Source organism: Vicugna pacos, chromosome 26 (genome assembly GCF_048564905.1).
Source record: "Vicugna pacos chromosome 26, VicPac4, whole genome shotgun sequence".
Classification (NCBI taxonomy): Eukaryota; Metazoa; Chordata; class Mammalia; order Artiodactyla; family Camelidae; genus Vicugna; species Vicugna pacos.
In genome coordinates this window covers 13,539,012-13,558,370 of record NC_133012.1, presented here as the reverse complement: position 1 = coordinate 13,558,370, position 19,359 = coordinate 13,539,012, and the positions used below count along the sequence as shown (strand labels likewise).

The 19,359-nt window shown below is 35.0% G+C and overlaps 1 protein-coding gene and 1 long non-coding RNA gene across 3 annotated transcripts in view; one reads left to right on the top strand and one right to left on the bottom strand.

The window, feature by feature from the left end:
* The window catches only part of SGCZ (sarcoglycan zeta), a 454,199-nt gene extending 440,383 nt beyond the window's left edge, over positions 1-13,816 (top strand). Inside the window, exons 7-8 of the mRNA XM_072950366.1 lie at positions 8,660-8,783; positions 13,244-13,816. Of these exons, the coding sequence (XP_072806467.1) occupies positions 8,660-8,783; positions 13,244-13,438 (319 nt within the window). The 3' untranslated portion in view covers positions 13,439-13,816. The remainder of the gene's footprint in view (positions 1-8,659; positions 8,784-13,243) is intronic.
* Positions 8,506-19,359, bottom strand: part of LOC140689481 (uncharacterized) — a 34,613-nt gene continuing 23,759 nt past the window's right edge. For both annotated transcript variants that reach the window (XR_012064482.1, XR_012064483.1), the window contains exon 5: positions 8,506-8,889. This is a non-coding gene — a long non-coding RNA (uncharacterized lncRNA). The remainder of the gene's footprint in view (positions 8,890-19,359) is intronic.

The window sequence follows — 19,359 nt, the reverse complement described above, 5'->3', positions numbered from 1 at the left end:
AAGCTAAACTCTAGGGCTCAGTGATGTTTTATATAACTTACTGCGGTAATCATTTTGCAGTACACACATATATCAAATCATTATCTTGTATATCTTAAATCAGTACCATGTTATATATCAGTAAAAGAAGACATTTTTATAATTAATTTCTGACAAGTAAACTATACATTCTAAAAAGTATTCACCACTGTATCTAAAAAAGACAACCATGCGGATATTAAAAAATAAATCACATATTAAAAATCATTTTAAAGCTGATTCAAAGTATTAACCTAAGAGATAGAGTCCGTGTCTTGGAAAACATAAAAATATTAAGCACAAAATCTCAATTTATTTCATGAAAATCAGGTTCAGCCTTTCCCATTTGGATGAGTGAAAAAATGCTCAAATGAAAATAGAAAAATAAAACTGAAAATTGTTAATTCAAAGAAAAGCCATACTTTTACAACAGTAAATTTTGGAGGCCCTTATAGTTCTAGGATAAAATTTCCTGATGAACTCAGTTTCTCACAAATTAATTAGCCAGATTCAAACTGGGTAGTTGAATCTGCCTTCTTCAGACAGGAGAAGGTGACCCTCTTCATGTGATCAAGGCACTTTTTTAATAAGACAGAAATAATGATTGTTTACTCAACGCCAAAGTCCCAAGGGCTTAGGAGGGTTGAAGAATGTGTGTAAACAGTATCTCGTAATGTGTTACAGTCTTGATTTATGGCTTTCTTCTTACTGAGGACTCAACATTTTTGTATAAATTATTTTATCCTTTTCCACCTGACAAAGGCCGTGTTTCCCTAGAACGGGATCTGTGTCTTCCCTGCTTTAGTGCTATAGCAGCCAGCCCTCCCTCTCACATATAATGGCATTGTTATAATTTGTTAATTTGAATTCCTGAAACTTAGCAAAGCTGATTAATGAGGATGCTAACTATATTCATGTAATATACGGAATGTGGTAGGATTTGCTATCGTACTACGAGGACACAAGTGACTAACGTTGATTCCAACTGTTTTTGAGCTGTGTTTTAACATGAATACCAGAGTTTACTGATTCATTCAATACGGTTTTTAATTACTAAGTTTTAAAATAAACTTTTTTTTGCTTCTAACATTTTAGTAATTATGTACTCATTTTACAATTTTCATTTTGAAAAGCCTATTGCCAAAAGAAGAATAAGAATCAACTGCTATTTTAATTGCCTTGCTGACGTGTCTCAAAATTCATAAACGTGAATGTGCATTAAATGATAATTAGTCTATAGTGTGTCTGGCTTTTATATTTTGTAATTATTCATCAGGTATTTAAACATTGAGCTAAGCTGGGCTTATCTGCTAGTGCTAAAAGCAGATTGGCAGCCTCCAAGATGAGTGGTACTGATCTAAATTCCACAACCTAAACAGAAGCAGAGCACAGTAATGATGGGGGTATTCAATTATTCATTTGTGTACTGAAGATTAAAAGCAGAGTGTCTGAGAAGATCTTTACAAGTCTTGCTGACAGTTTTCCTTTCAGGGCAATAAGAAATACTCCTAGTTGACACCAAAGTCTAATCAACAAGGCGACATTGGCTGACACAGTAAATAAAATGTAATTTGGAGAGTAAGAAGTCATGTTGTCTTTGCTTTTATTTTTGTCAAGAATAAAAGAATTTAGAAATAAACATCTCAAAATGTTTATTATAAAGTATAGGCAATATTTTGGTATGGAAATGTAGTAGATTGCTATCATTTATTTAAAAGCATTTATTAAGCACTCATCAAACATCTTTTGATGTTTTAGCCAAAGTCTGTGCTAGTCTTCATGTACATTTTAAACCTACATATGTAGATTTTCTTTGATTTTTTAAAAATATAAGTTGATATTGTTATTCGGTAGGGACTTACTTGTTAAAAGGCTAAACAACAAATAGTAAGGACATCACAGTATATTTGCCTGAAATAGTCCAAGTATGAATGTTCTTTTTTAATTTATTTCTTAAATTAATATATAGCTAAATTATTACAGTTCAGTAGAATTTCTGTCCTCTTTGGTGAGAAGTGATGAAATCTGTAGTGTAATACCCCCTCTCCAAGGATTGTTTGGATCTGAGTTCTGTTAATGTTCCAAGAATAAGACAAAAATCTAGACTTGGAATCAGTAAAATGAGTTAATATTTAATGATATAATTGGCATCTTTGCATAATTTCCATTATTGTATGCATATAATTTAAAACGGAAATGTTGAGGTTTGCAGACTCCAAATTAATCTCTGGAAACACATAGCTTTAATTTACATCGTTCCTGTGTTCAAGGAAAAGCCAACATTTATTAAGTGTTAAGTATTTTTCCCTGAGACAATTCGTCAATAAAGGGGTAAAATGCTTTGCTACTTATGAGAAAAAAATGACAAAAAATGATATTTTTCTCTTACTCTCTGCTCCTCTCCCATGTCTCCTCTTTCTTGTTTTCCCTTCTTCCCTCTCTTCCTTCCTTTTATTCTTTCATTCTATGTATGTAGAAATGAAGTAGTAAATGTGCATGAGAAACTGCCTTCACTTTCAATCTTGGGAACAGGGAGCAACAATTGACCTAGGGATCTGTCTGATCCAATTTTCAGGAAGAGACCATGATGGGTGTGCAAGTGTACACGGAACAGTACAAATGCAGGGAACAGAAACAATGTGATTTGCAGCTGAAGAATGCTCAAGGTAGTCTAAAGTGATAAGGCAGTAAAAGTGATGATAGTATAAGAATATATATTCAGGTCACAGTTTTCATTAGATTTTTTTTTTCTTAAAACATTTTTCTGTTGAATTCTCCATTCATTCCATCCTTGGAACAGCGAATAGTGAGTAGCAACTATGTTTCTGGTGCTGTGTTAAATAATTAGCAAGAACAAGGTATATGATACTCAAGTTCTGCTTAAGTTTCCATGTAGTAATTGCATCTTGCAACTTAGTTTAAGAGAAGTCTGAATCATTTTCTCAGAGAATTGAGAATTTTACAGCTCTAGACCATTTATTTTCAAATTTGAAAATTGCATAACATCTTAAAAATAAAATCTTTTTTGCATTTTCGGTATGTAAGCACCCAAACTGAGTTGGTTGGGAAAAACAGGCAGTGGAGTGACTCAAGCTGAGCATTAACCCTTCTCTCTGCTATAATCCCTGGGTACCCACATGAAGACTCGTCAGACACGCATCGCTGTGATTACTATAATGCTATGAAAATGAACACAATTGTAGTTCATTTAATTCCATTGACTAATTACATAGAAAGTCACAAGTTTTGCCAATACCTGTGGATTTTATTTTTCAACAAAGCCTTTAGAAAATATTTTGTAATAAAATGCATAGTTTGAAGTATATGCTGTAAACCCTCCGCAGTGGAAGCTTGAGAATTTCCATAGAGAAAAGAAGCAGGACATCACATAACTGCTGACACTGTGTTACCAAAAACCTACTGATTAGATAGTTCTAGAAGAATTTCAGGTTTAGTCTGATTTGAGTTCGGAGTCCAAGCCTAGGACGTTTGATAGGGATTCTAGGCTAATTTGAGAAGGCCAGGGTTTCTAGAGAAAACCAGTACAACCAAAGACTGGCATAGTAACCTACAGCAATTCTTTTTATGATTCCTGGGCTTCAGTCTTGTGTCAAAGGTTTCCCTTTTCTTTTCCAGAACTTTCTAGGTAAAATATGAATTTTTAGAGTGTACATTTCTCAGTGTTGGTGGGATGATTAAGAGATAATCCATGCAGTTTTAAGTATAGAGTAAGTTCCCAGTACTAACATTAGCTTTTACTATATTATTATAAACATATGGCTAGCTCACTTAAAAAAAAGAGCAAATCTAATGATGTTTCGCAGTGGATAGAATATTTTATAGTTAAGGTCCTCTGTAATTTTATTTATTAGGTAACTGAGCTCCAGTAAGGTTAACTGGATTTAAAACTTCTAGTAGAACTTGTGTAGAACCTATGGGCTTCTTATTCAAAATCCTGTGTTTAAGTCTTTCATTAGATTGATGTAACTCTTTTGCATAATAATCTTTAGTAATAATCAAGTTTATGCCTCAATTTCCCAGACTGCTTCTTGGAAATAACTTGGATTACTTTACAATATGCAGAAACACTTTCAATTTATAGGAAATACTTTATGTTATCCTGCAGTTTATAATGCAGCTTCTAGTGCCCAGCTTCTAGTAAGAGCCTGGGAAATTATTATTTATAAAATAGTCAGTGAAATACATTATTATCAATCATCAAACCATTTTGATAAGTTGGGATGGTGGTAATATGATGTCTACCTTTCATGTATTTTAAATTTTGTATCTACTTTTTCTATAATGTTCTTTGGATAGAAAATACCACAATCATGTACTTACCTGATTTCGAAGCATTTTAAAAAGTGCCTCATTGTGCTTCAGTGCAGAGAGGTGACTTTCTTGTCAGAATTCATGGACATTTAACGCTGGGAGTTTGGATGAAAGTATAAAGTAAAATTTGCACATCACTTGTAGAAAGTGTGTTTTTCCCCCCATTCAGCAAGTGATAGGCCTAGAGTCAGTGGGGCTCTGGTAGGTAGTGTGTGCATTTACGTAAATGTTTAAGTGTACATGTAATTATGGATATTGATATTGGATGATTCAGGTTAACGTATGCATCTTTAAATGCTCACAGTGAATTTATGCTATTCACAATATTGTTAATTTTCTGATTTTTGGTCTCCATTTACATTGTAGTCATGCTATGAAATTTTTGCTCTCAAAAATGTAGTTTATTTGCTTAGGTTAAATAGTCAGTCAAGCTCGTGAAAAATAGTTTGCAGCTTACTTTAATTTTCACGTTCACAAGAAATATTTGACTACCACAGCATGTGCCTTTGAAAATAGAATTATGAAATCCTCCAAATATTCTAGTAAATTTTTATTACATACTCTATCTGCACACTCTCCATAATTAAAGTTCCTAGTGTATATTACTCATCTGAATGATGGATACTATGTAAAACAGACAGTTCTATTTTTAATAAAATTTATAACACTTCTTAATGATCACTACATTTAATTTTATCAAGATTGGCAAAGCATACCACTGAAACCTGTTTAATTCAAAGTCTTAATCACTTTCAGAACTTGAAGGATTTAGCATACTGTAAAATTGCTATCACTTTTTGTATATTTTAGGTACTCCTTGATAAGTTTTATATGTGTGTGTGTGTGTGTGTGTATCTCAGATGTATATTGTCTTAGAGCACAAAATTAGCTGCACAATAAAGGAAAATATTCCTGTGAAACTTTAATTTACATGTTTTGCCTCCATTGCACTGAATATCAGAACTAAGCCCCAGTCTGTTCAGTTCTCTTATTTTTCCCTGGGGTTACATCACTGTAGCAAGGGGCCTCCACTGCCAAAGCACTTGGGGGTGACATTTGGTCATTGGTAGCCTCGATCCAATTGGCATTTGCCGAGATGTTCTCCTTCTTACTGTCACTTCGTCTTCATTCACTGCAGGCTACTCCTCCTCTCTTCTTTGAGAATCTTCTGGTCTCTTGTTCTCTTATCCCGAACTATCCCTCTCTCCTCAGACCTCTAACACTTAAAAACTAAAGGTCTCACAACCTAGGACTTGGCCTCAGATGTCGGGACACAGAGAGCCATTCAAGACCAATACTGTTCATTTCTCTCCGCATCTTCTCTTGCCTGTGAATCAAGAAAACCATTCTCCAACTAGTGAAATAAACAACAGGGTCTCATGGTTGTTGGTTTTCTTCTTTGTTTTGTTTATGTGCTGAGTCACTTTCAACACAGTACATGGCTAGGGTTTTTTCCAACTCAAAATGTCTATAACATTAGTAAACTTTAAAGATCTTTGACAGCTTATCTGCTCTATTATCCACTATTTGTGGCAAGGATGGTTGTTAGTGAATGGGGGAATGGCGCTGGGTTCAAGGAAGTAGGACGGAAAAAATCCTATTAATATTTTAAAATACTTCTCTACCACATACTTATTTCCCTTAATCCGTTTAAGAAACTTCTTAAAATCCTATTTAAAAAAACGTAATTGTTAATTTAGAGATGACGAACTGAGGTTTATTGCTGCAGGCTGACTTTCCTGAACCCAGGGCTAGCCAGCTCTCCATCTTTAATGGCCTCTTTGAATAGGAATCCTCTAAGTCAGTGGTGGCAAAACACACTATGGCAACACTGGAAATGGATACCTGAGGTCTAAAATGAAGATGAAGATAATAAACACTTTAAATTAAGTAACTGATAAAGATGAGAACAGAAAAACTCAAAAGCCCAGAAATACTTGGTATATTTTAATGCTCTAGTCCCAAATGTCAAATGTGGTAGAAGTATAGTATAAAAAAATGTACACATTTACTATTTTAAATATTACATATATTATATATATATTTTACTGTCAAAATATGAGTAATAACTCCAAGCCTTTATCCTTAGAAACAAACTAAGCCATATCAATTATTTGATAAGTGTGTTTTTCTTCCCACTTATAAGTTCATCAAGTTGTGTTTCCTTGAATATCAGATTCATATTTAATTCATTTTAATTAGGTTCTTATCTGACTTCTGTTTGATACAATCATACCCATATCTATATAATTACATTTAATGTAATGGATAATTAACAAATGGAAATAGTAATGGTCACAGATGTGCTATTCAGGATGGTATATGTTTGGGGATGTATCAGTTATAAGTACATATTTTAACACTCAGCTTTTGAAATTTAGATACTGTGGGCAAAGTGTAAGGATTATGATGAAAAAGATTATGGGTAATTTTTTTAAGTTCTCAAACGTTCTGTGAAAACATGTGATTTGTGTTTTTTAAAAAACCCAGAACATATTTCTTTAAAATATATATATTCAAAACCTGACCCCTCCAGGGACTTTATGAAGATGTCCAAGAGGTCCATAGAGATGAAAGTTTCAAAGTTGTGTTAGTGAATGAAAAAAGAAAATGTAAGTGTCGAAATCACTTCTTCTAATGGCTGGCTCTAGTCCTTCAATATCACTTTCAGGTCTTTAGTTTGGCTATACTACTGAGAGAGCACTCATCTTCAGACCATTTGACGTAGTTCTCTCCGCAAAACCGCTCCGGATCTATAGCCTCAGAGGAAACCAGTTGCTCTGGATGATGGTGAACGTGAGCCTGAGGGAACTCTTGTGCTAAAGTCCTTGGTCAAGAGGGGCACGGGCAGTTGCAGCCCAGAGCAAAGCTATTCTCCAAAACAATCAGTCGGATACGATCTCTGAGCACACTAAGTGCTTTTTGCGACTATATCCTTGTTTCCATATTCTGCCTTCTTTTACTCTATCTCTGGTTTTATACTTGGAGATAATTTTTTAAATGCCTCCCAACTATCTTTTTTGCAGGCACAACTCTCTAAAACATTTGAGTATCACCCCTCATTTAATTTTTCTTTCTCAGACTAATGTCATTCATTCTGTGGACGTTTTCCTGGGCCAGTAGAGGTCAGTTAATGCTGGAAATGTCTTATGTCTTCATTTTAATTAATTCCTAAAATTGTAAGAGTCCATTGAGAATTTTTGAGTTTACAAAATTTTGACTGTGCAATATTTGGAAGATGGCAGTATTAATCATCTTCATTAAAATTCTCATCTTTTCAAGATAGTGTTCCCAAAAGACTGGCCCCCGTCCCTGACTAGTCAAGGAATTCAGAGACCGGGTCTTGGAGCTTAGAAGATAAGACGCAGCTTTATTGCTTTGCCAGGCAAAAGGGACTCACAGCAGGCTAGTGCCTTCAAAACTGTGAACCCATCTTAGGGTTGGGGCTTAGTGATTATATAGTGAACAAACTGGAGGAGTAAAAGGGGATATCAGTCAACAAGAATCTCTGCTAAAGCTTCCTCCTAAATCTGGGTGAATCTGTCTGGCATCATGGGACTGTCTGGCGGTCTGGAGGGGCATCAGCCTGCGATCTTCTTTATCTGATCAGACTCATCAGGCACCAGGAGGGACTTCAGAGGGTCTGGTTATTCTCCTGAGGTGGTTGTCCGGTGACTCCCTTCCTAGGGGAATGACTGACAATCCAAGCGTGATTGTAAATTTCAATTGCCAGAATAAGGTAAAACAAACAGGAAAACTAATAACTCTGCCTCTAACTCTAATTGTAACGACGGGCCTGGGGCTGGGGACAGTGTCCGGTCAGTCAGATTTGCTGACTCTTTTAAAAGCAGACGCAAGTATAAGGCCAGGAGTTAGCCTAAGCGCAGCCATTTTATTATTTCTCTTTCAATAAGATTCAGTTTATTGAGGGCTACTTATACGCTAACTTTGTAGAAATTTATTTCTTAAAACTCCATCATTAATACTGAAAATATGTAAAAGATTTAAACTAGGAAACTTACCATGACCTACTTTCCACGTGCATTGTGAAAGGAAACAACACAACTGTTACTAAATCGTTATACAAATGAGAGTAAATGACTGATGCTAACAAAGAGTTTCATAAAGAGCCAAAAAATAGAAGGCAATCAAAAATCAATTCTAAAACTCATTTTGTTGTTGTTGTTGTTTTGAAATGGCAAGGATTTGTATTTGTGCCTGCCTGTATGTTTTAGTTGACTAATGTCACCTTTGAGTCCATCTTATTTTTTTTTTCTTTTTACTATTAAGGATTTTTTTTTCTCCTTAGGCTTGAATCACCAACCAGGTCCTTGATAATGGAAGCTCCTCGGGGGGTCCAGGTGAGTGCTGCAGCTGGAGACTTCAAGGCCGCCTGCAGGAAGGAGCTCCATTTACAGTCCACAGAGGGGGAGGTGAGTGCCGAGTGTGGACGCTGGCCCTTTACTGCTGAGGACGCGTCTTCTCAAATTGTATGCACGTGGGTTCAGGAGAAGCGGAAAGAACTGCTTCCTGACAGGGCTGAAATTATGAAAATATTAATATTTCTTGAGTATGCAACTGGGTAAACCTAATGTTATTTTCTTAAGTCAGAGCTCCGTTTATTTTTTACTGAAAGATATTCACTCACAAGTTAATTCTAAGTGGGACATCTAAGTTCCTGTACTTACAAAATGGACAGATAAACATAATGAATGTTAAGAAAATATCCAGAAAGAAATCAGTATTCATTTTCCTAGTTCTATATGGTCTTCAGGTTTTTCCAGAAAGTACTTTGAAAGTTTCTTTGTTTCAGTAGAAAGAGTGTCTCTATTTTTCTAAAAAAGCTTATTTTACTGTTTTGCCCAGTTATTTCTTAAATAAGGAGGTCCATGCCAATATTTTTCTTCCAAGTTACTTTATTTCACCCAAGAATCTTTTTAAAGTCTGTCGTCATTTCCTTAAAGATCATGTGCTCTCTCTCACTGCTTATTTAAAGACCCCTTTGTCCTTGGCCTTCCACTCCTTCACTGGAACCGGATAGGCACGTCTTTATTTTGTCTATGTTACTTGCTATCTACGTTGTGACTGTTGTGTCTGCAGAATCGTATTTTGTCCATTCTGGGAAATGCCTGAATGTTAAGTCTTCAGATATTCCCACTCCCCTTTTTTCTCTGTGACCTTCTGCAGAATCTCTGAAGAAATGGGTGTCTTTTCATTCTCTTACCTTCCAGATCGTTTAGCCTTTCCCTCCTCGTTTCTATCTCATGTGTAATACACTCTGTGCCTCTCTGCACCTGTTTATTCAGATCTACACACCCAGCTTCCTCCTCAGTATCTGATCTCTTCTTCAGTCCCTACACCAGGCTTTTAATTCTAGTAATTGTGCTGTTCATCTGTTCATCACTAGGATTCTCATCTGTTGTTTTTTTTTTTCCCCAAACCTGCCTGAACATCTTGGTAGTTGCTCTCTTGTTTGCTTGTTTGTTTTTAATTCTACCTTCATTTATTTCAAAGCCTTATGCATAGTAGATAGTGTATTCTGCATCCTTTACCACAATTCCCAAAGTCCTTGAAGGTCTAAATCTGTTTTGTTGCTGTTTCCACCAATTAATTCCCTTAATATTTCCTTCCTTCGTGTGCTTATTATTATTATTATTTTTATGAGTTTACAAAGGTCAAGCTGAGACGAAAAAACACTGGAAGGATGATTTGAGACAGATGCTTTGGAGCATTCCCTGCGTCTTCAGATACAAAGATGAGGTCACACATCAATCAAATCAGAACGAGGAGGTGTACTTCTTACCTTCGTGCCATTATTTCAGTTGTTGATTCCAGATAAACTTGCAATACACATTTTGCTTCCTTCTTATAAACAAATTTATTGCCAGGATCATATGAGCAAACCAGTAGATATGCCAGCTTAACTAATCTAGAAATATGCTTTATAATACTAAAAACATATATTCATATTAGCTTTCAGGATTTCTTCCCACTGCCATTGCACGGGTGTAATACTTTGTCTGCCACAGCAAGAGAGAACTCTTTCTTAAATAGCTCACATCTTATTTAAAGAGTTGTTTTTATCATGCTAATCATTTCATTCAAATTATTCATAATGAATCATCCCATAATAAATATTGGTGGTTATTAATCTCCATTCTGCTCCTATTTATGCACCGCTTTACTTAACGTTCTTTTATTCAAAGTATCAGTAGAATCCTTGGATTCAATTACAGATTAGCATTGTGAATTTAGTATTATGTTGTAAAAAGTCATAACCAAAGGTTTTCAGCTGTGGCCATTTTTTAAAATATTAATAAAATAAAGATACAGAAAAGCACAATGCTTTCTATTAGAATAAAATAGCATGCAATTTTTCTGGGGGGGAGAAGTATGAAATGATATAAAATCTTTCTCTTTACTTCATTGACTATGCCACAGAAAAGCAGATCCAGTTGTTCAGCAGTATCGAAAAAATGTAAGGCCTCTACCCTTTGATAGTGTTTAAATTACTTAAGATTAGAATAAACACACTATTGAGGTAACCAAAATAGGTAAGAATGAAACTGCACCCAGAAGTCTGCACTGCAGAAGATTCAGTCATTCCAGTCATAGAACTGCAAGCAATTTCAAATTCAACTCTGAGAGCATGAATCACAATGTAGGTGGAACACTGAAAGTGTTATAATAGGCCATGCAATAACTAAGTAACATACTGTTACAAGATCACAGAGGAAGGAGAAAACAATTTTTATTTTGCAGACTGATAAAGATTTGCTACCACACTGGTAGGTCTGATTTCAACAGGTCAGAATGGAAGAAATGCATTCTTGGTGGAAAGGGGACAATGGGCCATGTTAAAAGCTTAGGGGTGTAATTTGGAGGCCCAGGAAGAGTTTCACAATAAATGGATTTATAGGGCAATGGAATGCAAATATCAATTTTAGAAGTTGGAAAGTGGGCAGTGTCATAGTTACTACCTGAAGCAGAAAAGAACAAGCTATGAACAAGTCCATCCAAGCTGCAGAAGCCTGAAGTTGAGCAAAGGGCTTGGGAAGAATCAATACATAACGCCCCTGTTTACCGCAGGGCTTACTTTTCTATCTCAAACCAAAAAGATATAATTTTCTCTCTATTCTCTTTTCTTTTTCTTTACTTTTATTTTTTTTAACAAAAGGCCATCATTTATTCATTCATCCTTCTGTGGGTAGATGCTATACCTTTGAAGCTAACTTTCAAAATTCAGCATTTTATTTTATAAATGTCACTGGAATTAGATTGTTTATAACCATAGTTCTTCTTTTTCTCTCTCCTTGATTTAGTCCTCTTTTATTTATTTTTGTTTTATATTATATTATTATTGAGGTAAAAGTGGTGTCTAACATTATATAAGTTTCAGGTGTATTCTATTACACTGACATCTGTATACATTGCAAAGGGATCACCGCCAGCAGTCTAGTGATCTTCCATCAACATAAATTGACCTCCTTTTTCTCTTTTTAAAGGCCATGTTCATTTTAATTTACCAACTAATAAAATCTACTTCCCATATGGGTGCAGTGACAGTGTGGGTCTCAGACACGCATGGAATTAAGCATTGTCATATAGGTAAATGTCTTCTAGAGCAGCCCCTAACTAGAGAGGAGGGTGGGGGCACTGCTGGCTAAGCTGAAGCAGCCACACCGTCAGTTTCAAGGCTGATCCTCCATAGCTGGGCTTGCCTTCCAGAGCTGTCACCCGCACGCCCTGCCTGTATAAAAACAGCCTCTCTCCACACTTACTCAGACAGGACTTCGATGAGGACAAATGTGTAAAACAAAACAACAAAAAAAAGGAGTATTCTCTGGTTCTGTCAATTTAGAGATGCCTTTAGGCAGTAATTAACTACATAAGGATAGAATCTAGACACAGCTAGAGACGGCTGTTTCTTTGCTCATTCAAATTCATGATCCATTTTCCTTTGGAACATTCCCGGAGTTTGTCAGAACATACGATCTCTGTCCCTGAAAATGTGGAGTCCATGATTTGGAATAAGTGAAATAATTTTGCCAGTTAGAAGATTTAGCAACATAGGTATTGAGTAGAGGTAATATATTTCATGGAGATGTCAAACCTGGTTATGTCTATAATCACCAGTTGCTAATTGTGCTCTTTATCTATCTACTTGGTGTAGACTGTGAGTCAACATGATTTTATGAGCCCTTTAAAAAATTAGATCAGAGAGTAAGTTTTTTTTAATTGAAATATAGTTGATTTACAATGTTGTGTTAGTTTCTGGTGTACGGCATAGTGATTCAGTTATACAAATACATATGTGTGTGTATATATATATATATATATATATATATATATATTCTTTTTCAATTACTTTTTCATTACAGGTTATTTCAAACTATTGAATATAGTTCCCTGTGCTATACAGTTGGACCTTGTTGTTTATGTTTTGTATATAGTAGTTTGTATCTGCTAATTACAAACTCCTAATTTATTCCTCCTCCCTGCTAGAAAGTAAATTTTAAAAAATTAATTGCCCACCCCTTCAGCAATGGCATCTCCATTAACATCCTTATTTCTTTGTATATTCTTAAGACTAGGCATGATTAAGAAGTTAAATTAAGAGACTGTCAAAATCATTCATTTTCTGTGGTGTTTGAATACCTGAGCTGGCCCCGTAAGCAGATCGTACAATGTTGCTTTGCAGATGGACAGCATTCTGTCCCAATGCAGCGTTGTCTCAAAGGAGAAGGCGGCGGCGGAGCGTTTGGTCTATACCTTAGGAGTCAAGTTTGTTGGCTGGTTGCCGCGTCGTCTTTCTTGTTTTTATCATATGCTGTAAAGCTCGCAATAATATAGGATGCCAAAAAGAATTAAAATGCAGTTTCTTTCCCCCTAGATATTTTTGAATGCGGATACGATCCGGCTGGGAAACCTGCCGACGGGCTCTTTCTCCTCGTCTTCCCCCAGCTCCTCCAGCTCCCGGCAGACGGTGTACGAACTGTGCGTCTGCCCCAACGGCAAACTTTACCTGTCTCCGGCCGGGGTCGGGTCCACTTGTCAGTCCAGTAGCAGCATCTGCTTGTGGAGCTGAAGTGACTGATTTCTCCTCACACCAGAATAGCCTTTTGTTCCCGTCCGTCTGCTTCACAGTTCTGCTCCGTTTCCCTCGTGATCAGTCCAGAGCTTCTCCAAACGGTCCACAGAGCAACTCCTTCCCATGCAAGCAGGGATGTGCGCCACCCTCTCCGTGATTTACCGGACTGCTCAACTCGGAGAGTGAGGGCCAGAACAGTGGGAAAACCATCTTTGGAAGGAAAACTGGATCATAACTCTTGCTCAGAAGGGAGGATAACATAGGTGCCTTTGCTACATGAAGTGAAGCACACAGTTTTAGATTTTTGCAGGACCTGGATATGGACTGCACATGTATACATTACATAGATGAAATTCGCGGTATCTGATGGCAAGATGAAATGGTTAACCCTGTAAGAAAACTAATTCTACAGTCTGAAAGCACAATTTTCCATTCATCTTTTTGGATGTCAACTTTTATCCCAAAATTTTAAAATTTTAAAGCATTATGTAATGCTTGCTTTACTAAAAATTAAATTCAGTACATGATTTTTAACAAAAGACAAGGCAGAATCCCACCCTGAGTTTTATTTGTTTCTTTAAACTAACAATGTGTTGTTACTCTTTGTCTACTAAGTCTAGAATTTTGTACATTAGGTAATTTTGAAAGCTCTCAGCAATATAATCTTTACAGAATTAACAAAATGCCATTATATCGTCATCTGTTAGATCTGAATGGCCTTATGTAAGTACTTGGCTACTGCATGTGACGTATTTGCTTTTAACAAAACATCTAATTTATTGCAATACAAGGTAGGATTAAGAGGGACATACTGATGGTGTGGAAATCATAGTCTTTTTTTTTTTTTAATTCACATGCTATCCTATCTTTTACACCTAGGTTCCAATAGTACAATTTCTGTTTGCTTCATTCACTTTATACTTGACTTGGACTGCTAAAATTCACACATCCTCTAAATAAATAAAAACTACTGTGATGCCTAATGCTGAGAATGAATTCAATTTCCATTGAAATACCATCTACAGAATTATATCTATGTATTTTTATTAGTAACTAAGACTTAAGGATGCTAGAAATTAAATTAAAAATCCCTGTTTAAACAGTAAAATATACAAATGTTTAAAAATACGTTGAAAATGTGTTTACTCCATTAGATTCACATTTTAAGGAATTTAGTCACATTTCCTTTCAGCTCTTAACATTTAGTTACTTTTATTAGACTGTTCAGCTACCCTGACATCAGAAAGCATAGTTCTTCCCATCCTCCGCTGTTTATTTTTGTAAAGTAGCTCCTAATCACTCACTCCAGAATACTGTAGATTTGTTTATCACAACACTGCTTAACTCAAATTCTTGAAACTTACAGAATCCAAGAATATAAAATTGTATTAAATATTTCCTGTTTTGGGAAGATAACGTGATTACTGTAAGGTAAGTCCTTAATTTTCCCATGTCAATCCATCTTTTTCTCCCCCATACACATGGTAACACGTGTGTGGAGGTTTCATTTTGGGAGACCATGAGTGCAGAGTCTTTGGAATGCAGGACTTTATAGCACAGGATGAAGGGGAAGATTGGAATTTGGACAAATTTGGACCAAGTAGGAACTACGAGTAATGCAAGCAGCAAAGTGAACCATTTGCCCAGAATTATCCTGTTTGGATAACCTATCAAATACCTGGAACAGCTCTGTTTTCACTAAATATATTCTGTACTCAGCAGAAAAGTCAGAAAGCTAGTGCAGTTTTATTACTTTTGAAATAGAACTTGACTTGTGCTTGGGGATTATTATATACAAATTCGAGTCAATATTGGAGTAAGAATTAAGGTATGCAATTGCTTAAAAACGTCATATCCTAACATAGGAGTTTAATTTATTTAAGTTAAAACATTCAAATTTAGTATGAGAAATTCTTAGATTGGTTTTTGCATAACACAAAGTGTAACGAAATTTTGAGAAATTATGAGTGCTAATCACTGTATTACGGACTTTTTAGGAAAACACTGTGTATTAATTTCAGACATATTCAAGTTCTAAACATCCCTAAATTAAAACAATTAGGAATTTTCTTAGTCAAATGGGAACAATTCTTCTGATTAGTGATTAGCCCTGTTTCTAATCTCAGCTCTGTTTGTACTAATCAGTGAGCTGATTTCAGCAGTCTGGGAATATCTCCAGGCTTCAGTGTATTCAACTTTACAACAATAGTATTGAATCATATGGTCTCTAGAGATTCCTTCCAGCTCTAACACATTTTAATTCCAAGAGTGACTAGTATGGAAGTTGGAAGGGGTCATCAAAATTTTAAACTATATGTCATGAGAGGAGAAAAGATAAAAAGTGCAAAAACCAATTCCAGTGAGGGGCTATCAAGTATTGAATTCACATGTATTTTGAAATGTTATAAACACAATTCAAAAAAGTGTATAAGATTTAGACAATATCTAGAAGATGTAAAACCATCTGCTCAATATAGCAGAAAAAAATAGTGATACAGGTGGCTTTTCTATCCAACACTAAATAGTTGGTTTAAATTACTTGACTGGCTGTTTTAGATTCCTTAGAATCTAAGTATAAACAGCCTCAGAGTTCAGGCTTCTATCAAAGGCACAGAAGATTGTTTCAGGAAGTCTGATTTCCTCATAAAAGAAGGCTTGGTTCTTTCTTGACACAGTTTCCTTGATTGCAGACTACCCAGATTCATTATCAGGTCTTCCAGTACCATTTCTATGTTACAAAAATACAAATATAGTGCAGTTTACCTAGATGCAAATTTCATCTTTACCAAATTACGCTCAGAAAAGTGATTCTTTTAAAATGTACTACATGAACCCTAAACTTGGTATCCAGCTTAACTGGAGAAGATAGGAAAAGAAGGAGGGAAGAGGATAGGAAAGAAGGGTAGCAAAAAGGAAGGAAACTGACAGTATTGCCAGCACTTAAATTCTTAGCTGAGAAAAGATAACCTGAGAAGTATCTGAGTTCACATTTTGAGGTCAAAAGGAGAGAAGCAAAGAGGATATTTTTTTTTCTTCCAGAAGATTTCAGTAAGACACATCCAAAAAAAAAAAAGTCCAAATTTCCTCTAAAATCACTATACTTCTTAATCCTATTTTTTCTCTTCTTTTATTATGAACCATAAGCTTTATAATCTGGTATAAAATTATTTAAGAATTTAAGATAATTTTATGCTTCATATTTTACATTAACCTGGAAATGTTAGATTTCAGTTCCTCAAATCTCTGAAAATGGAGCCAGAAGTTCAAGTTGTGGTTCTGCCCCTCCCCACTCATGTGACCTTAAAGAAATATATTTAATTATCTTGGCCACAGTGTACTTCTCTTTGCGAGGGGTACACCAAACTAGAAGCTTTCTGTGGCTACTTTCGTCTCTAACTTTCACTGATTAAGACAAGACTCAGCAATCTTGAGTTCAGCACTAGCTGTTACTGATCTCCTTCTATTCCCTTACATGTTGTTTATAAATGTTGAAATGCAAATTTTCCAGCATCCAATTCCTTTTCCCTTTTCTATACTCCCTTTGTTGCTCTAACCATTTGAACATGAGTCTCCGTTTCTGAAAATCATGCTTTCTTGACAAACTTCAGTAATGTGGTTAATATTAAAGAGAAAAACAATGTATTTAGTTCTTATTAAAGATGATTATTTATGAAATTAATAGAAATATTTACCAAATATTAATACTCTGTTGATCATTCTATTATTACTTATCTCCATCAAACTAAAAAGCATTGGTCTTTTGAAGAAACGGTAATTTGATCGTGAAGGTCAGTTGCTAAATGTTCTGTAACATGTTATGCCATTCAGAGTTCCTACATATTTTGCCACCTGAATTACTCAGGTGGACAGTGCCTCATTTTATAAACCTGGTATTTGATACAGTAAAACTCTTCATAATTTGTCACTGCAAACATGGTATCCCTGTATGAGGCAGCAGTAGGTAGAGGGATGGAGACTGTTTAATGCATTTAAGTGCTGTATTTCATAGCAGGTAATATCAATATCATAATATTAAATTATTAAAATAGCTGGAGATATTTAATAGCCAAATTCTCTATATAGCCATCAAAACCAAACTCACCTTTGAGTCTCCTACGAGTGAGGTCTTGTCACCTTATTCTTCTAGTAGCTTTGGTCTAATTAGAATTGCTCATGTGACCATATTTAAAGATACTTGGAGAAATTATTTTCCTCTATGTACTAGTGTATATTATAGTAATGAATATTACAAAATGTTATTATCACAAAGTAAAAGAATATTGCATTATTATTCTTTTAAAATAATCATAAGCTAATGAATGATCGCATTGTACACTGTCATTCACATTGTTTTATATCGCACTTCATTTGCTGTTTAAATGTCAAAGACCAAAGACTGGGATTTCTGTTGCATTTAACTCTACAACACTGCTGCTTCTACTCATTAATTCAAATGAATAGGAGGGTTTATAATTGTAACATGAGGTAGTAAACATACTCCTTGCAGAATTCTGAGCTGTAGATCATTGATTAGTGCTTTTGTTTTAGAAGGATAACTTCATTAGTGTAGTCCACTTACCTTTTACACATGCATAACGGACACCTTGCTATTCATAAAACCAGTATATAAAGAGTATATCCTAAAATGGGCCCAGGATGGATTTACTCAGCTGAGTTTAAACTTTCATTGCTTGCTAAAAATTCTTTGGAAAATACAATTAATTCGAAATTCTTTTAGAACCAGAGGGCTATTTTTTAAGTGTTGACTGAAGCAGTTCCACTCTTTGAGAAAGTCAGTGAGAAACATGAAAGAAAATGAGGTATAACGAACTGTGATTCTTTCTGTTTTTGCAGTCTTAATATCTCATTTGTTTGACTATTTATAAATAAAAGCCAAACAGGGTTAAAGATGTGCAAAGACATTTACTAACAATGGAAATATGTAATTTCAAGTTTGAGTATCTCGTTATTTATACAATTCTTTAAACCAGGTCCACTACTCATTTATTTTGTTTTGTAATTTTCATGTAAATGTTTTCTTGTATATATAGAAATATGAAAAATGGAACTATTTTCTTACACATACTATGCAAAATGTTTGTAAAATCGCAATATTACCAAAATTACAAAAGCTGTGCTTTTGTACTCTATCTTGCTTTATGTAAAATCAGTCTTTTTCTATTTAAATGAACTATCTGTCCCATAAATTGTAGATAACATATCTATTCAAAAATCAGTCTATTGTATCTTTTGTTTAGTTTGGGGGTGGATTAGGTTATATTTCTTTTGGGAGAAATGCAGCAAAGTTTGGCAGTTGGGAATTTTTTTTTTCTCAGAAAATGAGACCTTTGAAGCATGCAATGAGCTCACATAATTTAAGATCTCTCCTGTAATTTCTGTATTTTGTCCTAATTTTGGTGCTACTGTGTAACCATGATTAAATGTGATAGTCAAAACAAAGAGGATCAGAACTCATATGCTATTATTTCATTTACTATACTGAGAAAAAAGTTCAAAGAGGAGGGATAAGAGCATTAGTATTGCATGGAGACCATTTTCAATCGTCTGTTTTAAATATCAGTTCTGTTAAGATGTGTGCTTTAAAAACTTAGTTTTCTCTATGTATTTATACTTGCTCAAGTATTATGAAAAGCTGGACATATTGTTCCTCTGAAATACTATGACCAATGAAACTAAAGAATTCAAATTGATTTAAAAGTCATGATCACCACATTTTACAAGATGATTATCTTACAGTTTATCAATTCTGGACTTTCCATTATTCAGTGTTGAGGATAAGAGTAGAAAAATAGCTATTTGCTCGAACACACACTCCTACACAGACATACATCATTACGCACAAATGCACATCTATGTGCAGTGCTGAATATACACACATACTAATCATCATATATTTA